This window comes from Dromiciops gliroides, chromosome 5 (genome assembly GCF_019393635.1).
Source record: "Dromiciops gliroides isolate mDroGli1 chromosome 5, mDroGli1.pri, whole genome shotgun sequence".
NCBI classification, from domain to species: Eukaryota; Metazoa; Chordata; class Mammalia; order Microbiotheria; family Microbiotheriidae; genus Dromiciops; species Dromiciops gliroides.
Window position 1 is genome coordinate 282,749,209 of NC_057865.1, and position 10,804 is coordinate 282,760,012.

The 10,804-nt window shown below is 48.5% G+C and overlaps 1 protein-coding gene across 2 annotated transcripts in view; it reads right to left on the reverse strand.

The window, feature by feature from the left end:
- The window catches only part of NUAK1 (NUAK family kinase 1), a 67,519-nt gene extending 57,448 nt beyond the window's left edge, over positions 1 to 10,071 (reverse strand). Inside the window, exon 1 of one of the 2 annotated variants that reach the window (XM_043967265.1) lies at positions 9,520 to 10,071. In XM_043967265.1, the coding sequence (XP_043823200.1) occupies positions 9,520 to 9,840 (321 nt within the window). In that variant the 5' untranslated portion in view covers positions 9,841 to 10,071. Of the gene's footprint in view, positions 1 to 8,425; positions 8,499 to 9,519 lie in introns of those variants that run through there. The other variant, XM_043967266.1, reaches the window with a different exon arrangement.
- Between the last annotated feature and the right edge of the window lie 733 nt (positions 10,072 to 10,804).

The following is a 10,804-nucleotide window of genomic DNA, read 5'->3' on the forward strand; positions in this document are numbered from 1 at the left end:
TCATAGAGAAAAAGTTCCAGTTTCTCAAAGGTCTTGTCAATATAAAAGGGTAATATGGTGGGAATGCCAAGAAGAATTTATTAGGTACCTACTATATGCCAGGTACTTTGCCTGTGGGAAAGAGGGTCAGGCGAGTTGTCAAGAGTAGCTCTTGTTGTCACTGTCAGCTGGGTTACAGTGACGTCACAAGGACTCGGGATCCAGCAGAAGACAGTCCTGCCACAAGCAGGACAATTGCCATCGGCAGCAGCCATAAGAGGATTAGCTGTCTCTTTAGCAAATAATGAAAAATTCCACACACTCCATTTGGAAAATCTCAGCTTGGCTCTCACTTCTGACACTTAAAAAATGGCTCCTTCTGTAACCTGAGGCAGGGACAATGGGAGGATCTGGGAGTTGGGTATAATACAACAACGACCACCCCCCCCCCCAGCCCACCACATAAAACCCTCCACAATCTGGGTCCCAATGACCTTCCTACCTTTGTTGCCAAAGTATTCTCCCTCACTGAGCCTTATGAATACAGAGCAGGCCTCAGGTCCAGGAAGATCTGGGTTCAAGTCCTTCCCTTGACATATACTAACTATGTGACACCAGACAAATGCTGGCCTGCATTACCCGACCAGGAGGTTTCCTAGAGCAAAAAATTCCCTACTCTCCTTCACCTGCCTTCCATCTCAGTCCAATTGGCCTACATACAATATAACCATTTCCCACCTCCTTGCCTTTGTATGGTATGTCCCTCAGATCTGGAAGGCACACCCTTCCTCTACCAATCCCTAATTTTTATCGAAACAAATCCCAAGGACCACTTCTTCCAGCAGGCCATCCATGATTCCAGGCAGTTGCTAGTGTTTTCTTTTTCTTTTAATTCCTCTATATAGCCTTGATGTATAGAAAGTAAGTCCTGTGAGTACTTTGAATTAAATCCATCTCATCTTGGTCACTCTTGTATTTCAACAAAGCAGGTCCTTCTTCCTCCTGACATTTATCCACCCACCCCCTTCTACCTATCTGCCAAAGACTGGATCTGAGGACAATGTGGTCCATGTGATTTGGGGTTTGGATCATAGGCTAATAACAGATTTAGGGCTGAAGGGACCCCAGAGGCCACCTGGCACAATTCCCTCATTTTTACAAATGGGTAAACTGAGGTGTGGGGAAAGCTTGGACCCATATGATATTAAGATCTAGGACCAGAAGGGACCTCAGAAGCCATCCACCCCAACCCTCTCATTTTACAGATAAGGAAAAATTAAGTCCTATAGAGGTCAAGGGACTTGGCCAGAGAAACACAGGGAGTAATTTTCAGACAAGATTTGAACCTAATGAGATGATTGGACACCAGTCAATGCTCACCTTGCATCATTTTTTTAAAAAAGTTTTTTTGTGGGGCAATGAGGGTTAAGTGACTTGCCCAAGGTCACACAGCTAGTAAGGGGCAAATGTCTGAGGCTGGATTTGAACTCAGGTCCTCCTGAATTCAAGGCTAGTGCTTTATCCACTGCACCACCTAGCTGCCCACCTTGCATCATTTTTGCATCTCAGGGGGACTGGAAGGAGGGAGGAGAGGGGAGGAAGTTGCAAGAATGCTATAGCTCCAAAAACTACCCACTGATGGAGATGGCCATTGACTATGGGAGATGTGGATAAAATGGGAGCCACCTTCTGCCCTCCCTCTATGGGAGAGCTTCCCCTGTTCTAACATTCTATATGGTCTTCTAGATCTAAATCTAGCACTCTTTCCAATTCCATATGAAGTCCAAGGACCTGGATCCAATCCTGTCCCTGCTATTTAAAGTTGCATGATTCGGGGCAAGTGACTTCCTCTCTTTTTAAGACCACTATCAAAGGAGACTGTTAGACCAGATCATCTTTCAGGTACCCTCTGCTTGTAAATCTATAATCCAATGATATTATATATCATAGAGTATATAAACATATCACATAATATATAAATGTATAAAATCAATGTGTGTAATATATATAAAATAGAAATTATTATATGTAAATCATATGTAAAAATAAAATAGCTGATCCTGATTTCTAACGTCTTCAAGATTCAGAATGTAATTTACCTACATCCTCTCATCTGATCCTCACAACAGGTCCTATGAGAACATGTGTTATCGCCTCCCTTTTGCAGACAAGAAAATGGAAGCTCCAACACCTGCCCAAGGTCACACAGCCAGTAACTGTCAAAGGCAGGATTTGAGCCCTGGCATCTCCTATTGTGGGACAGCTAGGTGACATCACAGTGTATGGAGCACCAGGCCTAGAGATAAGACTCATGTTCCTGAGTTCAAATCCAACCTCAGACACTTACTAGCTGAGCAAGTCACTTAACCCCGTTTGCCTCGATTTCCTCATCCATAAAATGAGCTGAAGAAGGAAATAGCAAACCACTCCAGTATCTCTGACCCTAATTGGGGGTCACAGAGAGTCAGACATGACTGAAACAATTGAACAAATATCCTATTGCATCTATACCACACTCCCTCTGCATGTATACTATAAGCAATATGAAAATGAAGGCTCTTTTTTTGCTTCAGTAGAGATTATTGAAGAGGATAACTAGAGGCTTCCACAACACCCCTCCTCCCCTCCTTCCCACCCCCATCTCCAGCTTCTACATTCAGTTAAAGGTTTCTGCAGGGTTCTACATGAATTAAACATCTGGTGTCCCTGGTAAATTGCCAGGATACTTTACCAATATGGCCAGACTCTATTCACGGTGGTGCGTCATCTAGCCCAGCCCCCTAGCATTCAGTGGCCCAAGATCTCCTGATTCATACAATGTTCCCTGTTGTCTGAGCAGCCCGATGATAAATCTGTTGTTTCAGAGCAGATACTTAACAAATCATAGCTCCCACACGCTTCCAGACTTTCATGTGGGTAGAAGAAATGAGGGTCACTGTGTCTGCTGGAGAAGGCCTCAGAGGACAGGAAGTGACTACAGGAAACAAAAGCTACTGAAGGAAGGTGTGCCTGATCTTGTCTTTCTAATGCCTGGGGTCATCAAGTGTAAAACAGGAGAGAGTAGGCTGTGGAGAAAGGTCTGCCCACCTTTGTAGTCTTTACCTTATATCCAGTCATGTTTCTCATGCCTGGCTTAGTTCTTCAAGCATATTTAATTCAATGCGTTCATAAAGACACCTACTATGTGCCAGGTAATGGGGACATAGAGACAAAAAAAAAAAGAGCTCCCTGACCTCAAGGTTTATGCTCTACCATGGCTTACTCACCACTTACACCATTCTTTTACAGGCCTTCCCTTAGGCCTGGAATTAAATCTTTTCCACATCCACTTTTTAGAATACCTTGATTCTTTCAAAACTCAGCTGACATAACAGTAGTAATAATAATAAAAACAATAACAACATGATAAAAGTGTTAGAGGGAAGATTTGAACTTAGGCCTTCTAGAGCATGGCCTGAATTCCTAATGAACATGGCTAAAAGCCTGTCGTTCTACAACAGCTAGCATTTATATGGCCCTTTAATGTTTGCAAAGCCCTTTAAAAATACCTCATTTGGGGCCACTAGGTGGCGCAGTGGATAAAGCATCGGCCCTGGATTCAGGAGGACCTGAGTTCAAATCCGGCCTCAGACACTTGACATTTACTAGCTGTGTGACTCTGGGCAAGTCACTTAACCCCCATTGCCCCGTGAAAAAACAAAAACAACAACAACAAAAATACCTCATTTGATTCTCAAAACAACCTTGTGAGGTAGGTACTATTATTATAACCATTCTGCAGATGTGGAAACTGAGACAGACAGTGATTAAATTACTTACCCAGGGTCACAAAGAGTCTGGAGCAAGATTTGAATTCTGGTCTTCCCAACTCAGTCTGGTGCTCCATCCACTAAGCCACCTGACTTTCTAGATTTATACCCCCATCCACTGCTAGTACTTTCCCCCCAAAAAAAATTAATGTGCATTTATTTTTTGGTATATATTATGCATATGATATAGATAGATGATAGAGAGAAAGAGAAAGGAAGGAAGAAAGAAAGAAAGAAAGAAAGAAAGAAGGAAGGAAGGAAGGAAGGAAGGAAGGAAGGAAGGAAGGAAGGAAGGAAGGAAGGAAGGAAGGAAGGAAGGAAGGAAAGAAAGAAAGAAAGAAAGAAAGAAAGAAAGAAAGAAAGAAAGAAAGAAAGAAAGAAAGAAAGAAAGAAAGAAAGAAAGAAAGAAAGAAAGAAAGAAAGAAAGAGAAAAGAGAGGAAAGGTTTGACAGATGAATTAGAAGTCAAGTGATCCAGTCCTACACCACCACCGCCCCCAATCCCACTAGCTCTATTGTTCTTGTGCAAATCACTTCCCTTCCCTGGCTTCTACTTCCTAGTCTGTTACTGGAGGTAGTCAGACCACAAGATGTCTAAGGTCACTTACAGCCGTTAAAATAAACAAAAAACACACCAGTGGTTCTTAACCTTTACAGAAGAGCTATCAATACTGGTGGCAGTCAACTTTTTCCACTGGCTTCCAGGAACATCCTCACAGGCCCCCACAAGTGCTCCAACCGACTAGTTAGCCTCCCAAATCTTTATTTTTCCAGCCCTAGACTATGAATAACTTTTGGCCAGTGCTAGAAATACCCATTTTTGGTCAGAAGGCTCCCCTTGCTCAGCAAGTATCCAGGACTTCAAGCAAACAACCAATTCCAAGATGGCGGCACAGGGGCGCCCCAGAGATGATCCAGGTTTGGTCTGGTTCCCTCACTGTGTTCCTGATGTCTCCCAGGGCAGCTGATGCAAGCTGCCCCAGGCTAGAGATAATGAGGTTCAGTCTGGAATCAGAACTTGGCCTTGTTCATGATCCCATGATGCCCTCCTCCGTGGAATTAGTTTGTATGTGATACCTACTGAGTCTTACCCCAAGGTTAGGGGAGGGCAAGTCAACACCGAGGGCAGGCACCTGAATTGTGTCATCTGTACTGACCCAAAGGGTTGAACACACTTTCAAAACAAAAGTTTTGCAACACACCCAAGGAAGCCAGAAATGCCCCAGGATCCATTGTGAGACCAAAGCTTCCTTTCACTATTTCCTGTGATCTCACCTTGCTAATTACACCGGGCATGTTCTTGATTATTTGATTATTTACTGAAGTCAGAGGAAGAATACTCCAGTCCCACCAACGAATAGAGAGAGGCAACATGAAGAGATGGGGAGTACACTGAGGTGGGGGTGGGGATGGAGAGGCAGGTGACGGCTAGATCTGATGCTTACTACCTGGGTGTTCAACTTTGCCTCTCTGAAGCTCAGTCTCCTTATCTGGAAAATGGGCATCATAATCCATTGAACTTCTCCACTTTTCAGAAGGACCCGAGACTAAGATAATAAAGCCAGGTCTGGAATTGAAGTGAGATAGATTAGGGACAGTTAATTGGGTGCCTCAGTGGATAGAAAGTCCGTTCTGGAGTCAGGAAGACCTTGGTTCAAATCCAACCTCAGATATTTACTAGCTGTGTAACCTTGGACAAATCACTTAAGCTTAGTCTGCCATGGTTTCCTCATCTTTTAAATGGCAAAGTTTTAAATAAATAATTTAAAATAATAATAGCACCTACCACACAGGGTTGCTGTGAGTCTCAAACAAGAAAGTATGCAGAAAGACCTTGGCAAGCTTTATATATGCCAGCTAAATGCAAAAGAATATAACCTCCCTGAAGGTAGGGACTATTTTATAGTTGACTTTGTAACCCCCAGGACCTGGCACATAGTAGGCACTTAGTAGTACTGAACTGAAATAATAATAATTTATGTACTGTCTCCATCATGGGTTTGTTTTGAGCAATGATGACACTTGTGGGTCAGGAAAAACTAGGGTTCCAAATCCCACAACAGACACTGACTCCTTACATGACCCTGAGTCAGTCACTTTACCCTCTCTGTGCCTCAGTTTCTTCATCTGTAAAATGGAGAATCAAGAGAGAAGATTTGCAAAGTACCTTGCAAACCTTAAAATGGTCTACAAAACATTAACTATATTGTTGTTATTATTGTACCTGATTACCTAGGTAGCTGAGACCTAAAGCAGGATTTGAACCCAGGCCTCTTGGGCTCTCAAAGTCTTGTTTACCTACAAAATGGGGATAATGAGCAACTACCTTATAAGGTTGTGTTGTGAGACCCAAGATTCTGTTTGCACAACGCTTTCCCATTCTAAAGCTTTACAGAAACAGCAGCCATTAGTAACCTTTAAACTGCTGTAGAAATGTGAGCAATAATCAATGAGAAACAAAACAAGGTGAAAAATCTACCCCCACAAGAACAAGAATTACCTAGTAACAATAGTAATGGCATTTGTAGAATGCATTAAGATTTGCAAAGCCTTTGACGAGTATTATTTAATCTTCATAATAACCCTGGGAGGTAGGTGCTATTATTACCCCATTTTATGGATAGAAAACTGAGGCAAATAGAAATGAAGTGACTTGCCCAGGGTCACACAGCTAGTCCTTGTCAGAGGCTGGATTTGAACTCAGGTCTTCCTGACTGCAGGCCCAGACTGCTGCTATCCACTGTGCTAAGTGAATTGCTAAATCCTTGCTTATAATCTGGCAACTATTGTTTCTCCTTCCTTTTTTAATTCACCAATGAATACATGGAAAGAATGATCACCAACACTATATATTTAGGGGTGGGAGGAAGGATACTGTGCCCTGTATCTTCCTACTTTGCATAGAACCTGAGAGCTGGAAAGGAGCTTAGGGAAGCCTTTCAGGCCATTTTATAGATGATAACACCAAGGCCCAGAGAAGGAAGTGACTGGCCCAAGGTCAAACAGCAGGTAATTGGCAAAGCTCAGAAGAGAATTCAGATCTCTTTGGCACTGCTCCCACACCAGACCACAAATGTTTTTTAAGCACCAACACATCACTGTGCTGAGCCCTGAGGAAAACACAAAAGTTTATATAAGATATAGTCCTTACTCTCATGGACAATATAACATGATAAGTAGGGATGTGAAAACAAAATTCACTGAAGGACAGACAGACAGGGAGCTGTTTGGGTTCTGCCTCTGTATTCCCAGTAACTGGCACATACTAAATAGGAGGTCTCTTTATGCCTTGGTTTTCCCATCTGTAAAATGGGGGTAATAGTACCTCCCTCCCATGTCCACTCAGAGGCTCAGCTGGCACCGAAATACATTTAAAGGTTTTGCAAAGCAATCCGCTACAGAAATGCCAGCATTGTATTCTTCTTTGCACAGTAAGCACTTTACAAATTGAAGGTGTTAGATAAATCTGAGTGATTATTATTTACGGAGCAAGAGATGTAGCTGCACTAACCAGAAGGATACAGGGTTACCCAACTTGGGCTACAAGAGTGACCTTGGCACCCCTGGTGCCAATCGACTGTGAACAGAGGGAGGTCAAGCCTTTTCTCAGTGCACCCCCTGGTGGCTAAAGAACGCATATACTTTGCTTCTCTAGAAAGACAAACTGAAAGGAAGAAAGCCTGCTATTCATTGATGCAGATAGATTCCCTTCTGCAGATAGATTCCCTTCTACTCTACCCTCCCCCAGCAGAAATAATGGCCAGAAGGAGAATTACTATTCACCTTCCACTACGGACAAAAATCCCCAGACTGAAAAAGCTGATTGTCTTAAGCACCTGAGCACCTCCCCTGCTCCCCCCCAGGCCATTCCCCCCCTCCTCAACAGCAGGATCTCCACCCAGAGCCAAATCTAGCTACCCTTACAGCCCAGTTTGCCAGCTACAACTCCGAATCTGTCCAATTTTATTTCAGGATCTCCAGCAGCTGGAGGAGAGGGGAAAAGCCAGGCTTTCGCTTGTCTGAGAGGTTGAGCTAAGATCATATCCACTCCAAGAAACCAATTCATGTTTTTCAAGTCTTCATTCTCTCCTAAGGCCGAGGATGATGGATCTCTTCTGCTCTGGTGAATGTCCCCTCCAGTACGAGTGTGGCACAGAACATACCTGAGTGCTCAGTCTAAGTGCCCTAAGCCGATGCCAGCTGTCCTAGCTGAACGCAACATCCAAGGCACAGCTACTTCCCCCAAAAGTAAGCAAGGCTCACCATCCCACCTTCAGAGACCTCTGAGAGCAGCTAGCTTCCTCCTCCAACCCAGGATAGGAGAACACGAGTATAGTGAAGAAGGCATTTGTCCAAATATTTCAGTCCTACCTACCCCCTTTCCCTCAAATAGAAAAAAAAAAAAGACCTTTTACCTGAAATACCAGATACTTAAAGGCATTTTAGTGTTATATTACTATCCAGATGGTTACCTCATTTTTTCCATATCACTGTGGGTATGCAGACTCAGAGGGGAAAAAAAAAATCAACAATCCCACTTCACTGAACGATTTAGTTTTCCTATTAGCCTGTGGTCAGGGCAGAGATCAGAACCCCCATTTGCACACCCCTACCCCCAACAACAAATTTAAACCTCACCATGCACCATGTCACTCCATAAACGCGTTCCTAAACTAGTTTCTGGCTCTGATTTGGAAGCTATGGAAATGCCTTTAATCTGCTTTAAAGATTCAGGGACGCATCTCCCTGCAGCTAGCTGCCTGTCACTTTCCAAAAAGACCAATGAGTATGTAGCTCAATGCATGGCTGGCAGAAGGCAGCACTAAAATGACTGTATCGGGCTGGGGGAGAAGAAGCCCACCTGAGCTAGCAAAGCTTTTGGCCAGTCATCCATTAAGAAGCAATCAATAGTCAGTCACTCTGAGCCAGATCACCCTGGGCACTGGAGCAAGGAGGGAGCAAGATTTCAAAGGCAAAGGAATCTGTAATACTGCCTCTGGCTGGTTGGTCGCAGATGAAGAAAACTTGAGCTTCTCCCCACGCACCCACCTACCCTCAGTTCAAGCAAAACTGTCAGCAGCTCCCTTGCACGCAAGGTTCTTCCCTGTCCCTGCTTAGCTGGCTGAGACCAATACTCATTTCCAGCAGCTAAACCGAGAGCCTGCCACCGGCCTCTTAGGAGCAATGCAGGCAACCCCGGGGCCCAAGTAGGTGCGTGAACGTACAGTGTATGGGTGGATGTCGGAAGAGACGGTCCGCGTGTGCTTGTGTGCCTCCTGCAGCCGTAGCTTGAGGAGGTGGATGGGCGATGGGCTGCGGCTGACCAGAAGATGTGTGTCTGGAGGAGAGGGATGAAGGCATCCCCGCGGACGCGTCTGAATGGGTGTGCGTTAGGGGGAATACAAACGCACCACCAAGTGCTTTCCAATCAAAAATACCACTTTGCAGCGGGGTCGATACCCACGCCCCCCTACCCACCCAAGTATGTGCAGACAAGAGTAACAAGTGTTTGGGCATGGATACTGGCACTCGTCTGTTTCATAGTTGGCCCGAGGGGTCGGGGTGGGCAAGGGAGGGGAGGGGGTTCCGGGCCAAGTTCCTAAGGACTGTCACACACACACACACACACACACACACACACACACACACACGCACGCACGCACGCACGCACACTCGCCACCTCGGTCCTCAGCTGCCCCCAAGCAGAGGGGGCAAAGGGGGGCTGCCCTTACCACTCTGCCCGAGAACCTCTCGGTGGCTCTCTTGACTTTGCCGTAGGTGCCCTTGCCCAGGGTCTCCTGCAGCTCAAAGCGGTGTTTGAGGTTGTGTTTGTGATGGTGTCGTTTCACCCCGTGCTGCTGCTGCTGCTGCTGTTGCTTCCTCAGCTCCGTGGCCGCCCCGGACGCCAGAGTGCCCAAGCTGGCCACCGAGCCCGCCGGGGCTGGGGTCCCCGTAGCCGCCGCGGCCGCTGCAGCTCCCGACCCTGGGTCCGAGGCGCCGCAGCCGGGGGGCGGAGGGGGGCCGGCCAGCTGCGGAGGCGCAGCCCCCTCCATCTGCCCGAGCCGGAGCCCGAGCCCGAGGCGTGGGCTGGGCTGCGCAGGAGGGTCCCGGGGACTCCCCGGTGGCTCAGTCTCGGTCTTGCCCGGCGCGGCGCCTTGCAGCGCCCCCCGCTCCGGCCCGTGCCCGGTCACTGGCGGCGGCTGCCGAGGCTGCTGTGGCCGCGGCCGCTTCGGAGGCTGCTGTTGCTGCAGCTGCTGCACATCTGGCGGAGCCCGCGCGCCCCGCCCCGGCCCGGCCCGCACCGGCCGCTCGCCCGCCCGCCCGCCCGCAGCCGAGGCTCGGCAGAGGTGGCGGCGGGGGCAGCCGAGCCGCTGGGGTTGGTGAAGGGGAGGGCGGAGGGAGGGGAGCAGGGGGAGGGCTGGCCGGCCGCCGCGCCCCCGACCCCTCCCGAGAGAGCTCGCGGGGCGGGGCGGGCCGGGGGAGGGGAGGGGGCGGGGGGCGGGGCGGCTCGCTGGCCCCGGCCCCCAGCACTAGCTGGGAGGAGCGGCCGGCGCGGCCGGGGCTTCCCCGCCTCCCAGCCGGCGGCGGCGGCTACCGCGGAGCCTGCCCCGAGACCCCCGGGATTTGGAGGGAGGGGAAGGGGCTGCGAGTCTGAGCTTGCTCTTTGTGCAGCCGGGGAAGAGGAGGGGGAGGGGGAGGCTAGAGACTGGGGGGGGGAGGGGGAGGAGGAAGCAGCCCCCTCCCCCGGGCTGCGGCGGCGGCCGGCGGGGCAGTACTGAAGCCTCAGGGGTGCCTATTGCAAGCCCCCAGCCCCAGCGGCTCGCCGGCGCTCCTCTCCTCCTCTTCCTCCTCCTCCTCCTCCTTCTCCCCCCTCTCCAGGCCTTCCCGGCCTCCTCTCCCTGCCAGTGGACGCAGCCGGGGCGGGGGGGGGAGGCTGGAGCAGCTCAGGGCCCCCACCGTCACCGTCACGGTGGAGCCGGGGCTAGGGGGGGCGGGGGGCTTGGGGGCCCGGGCCAC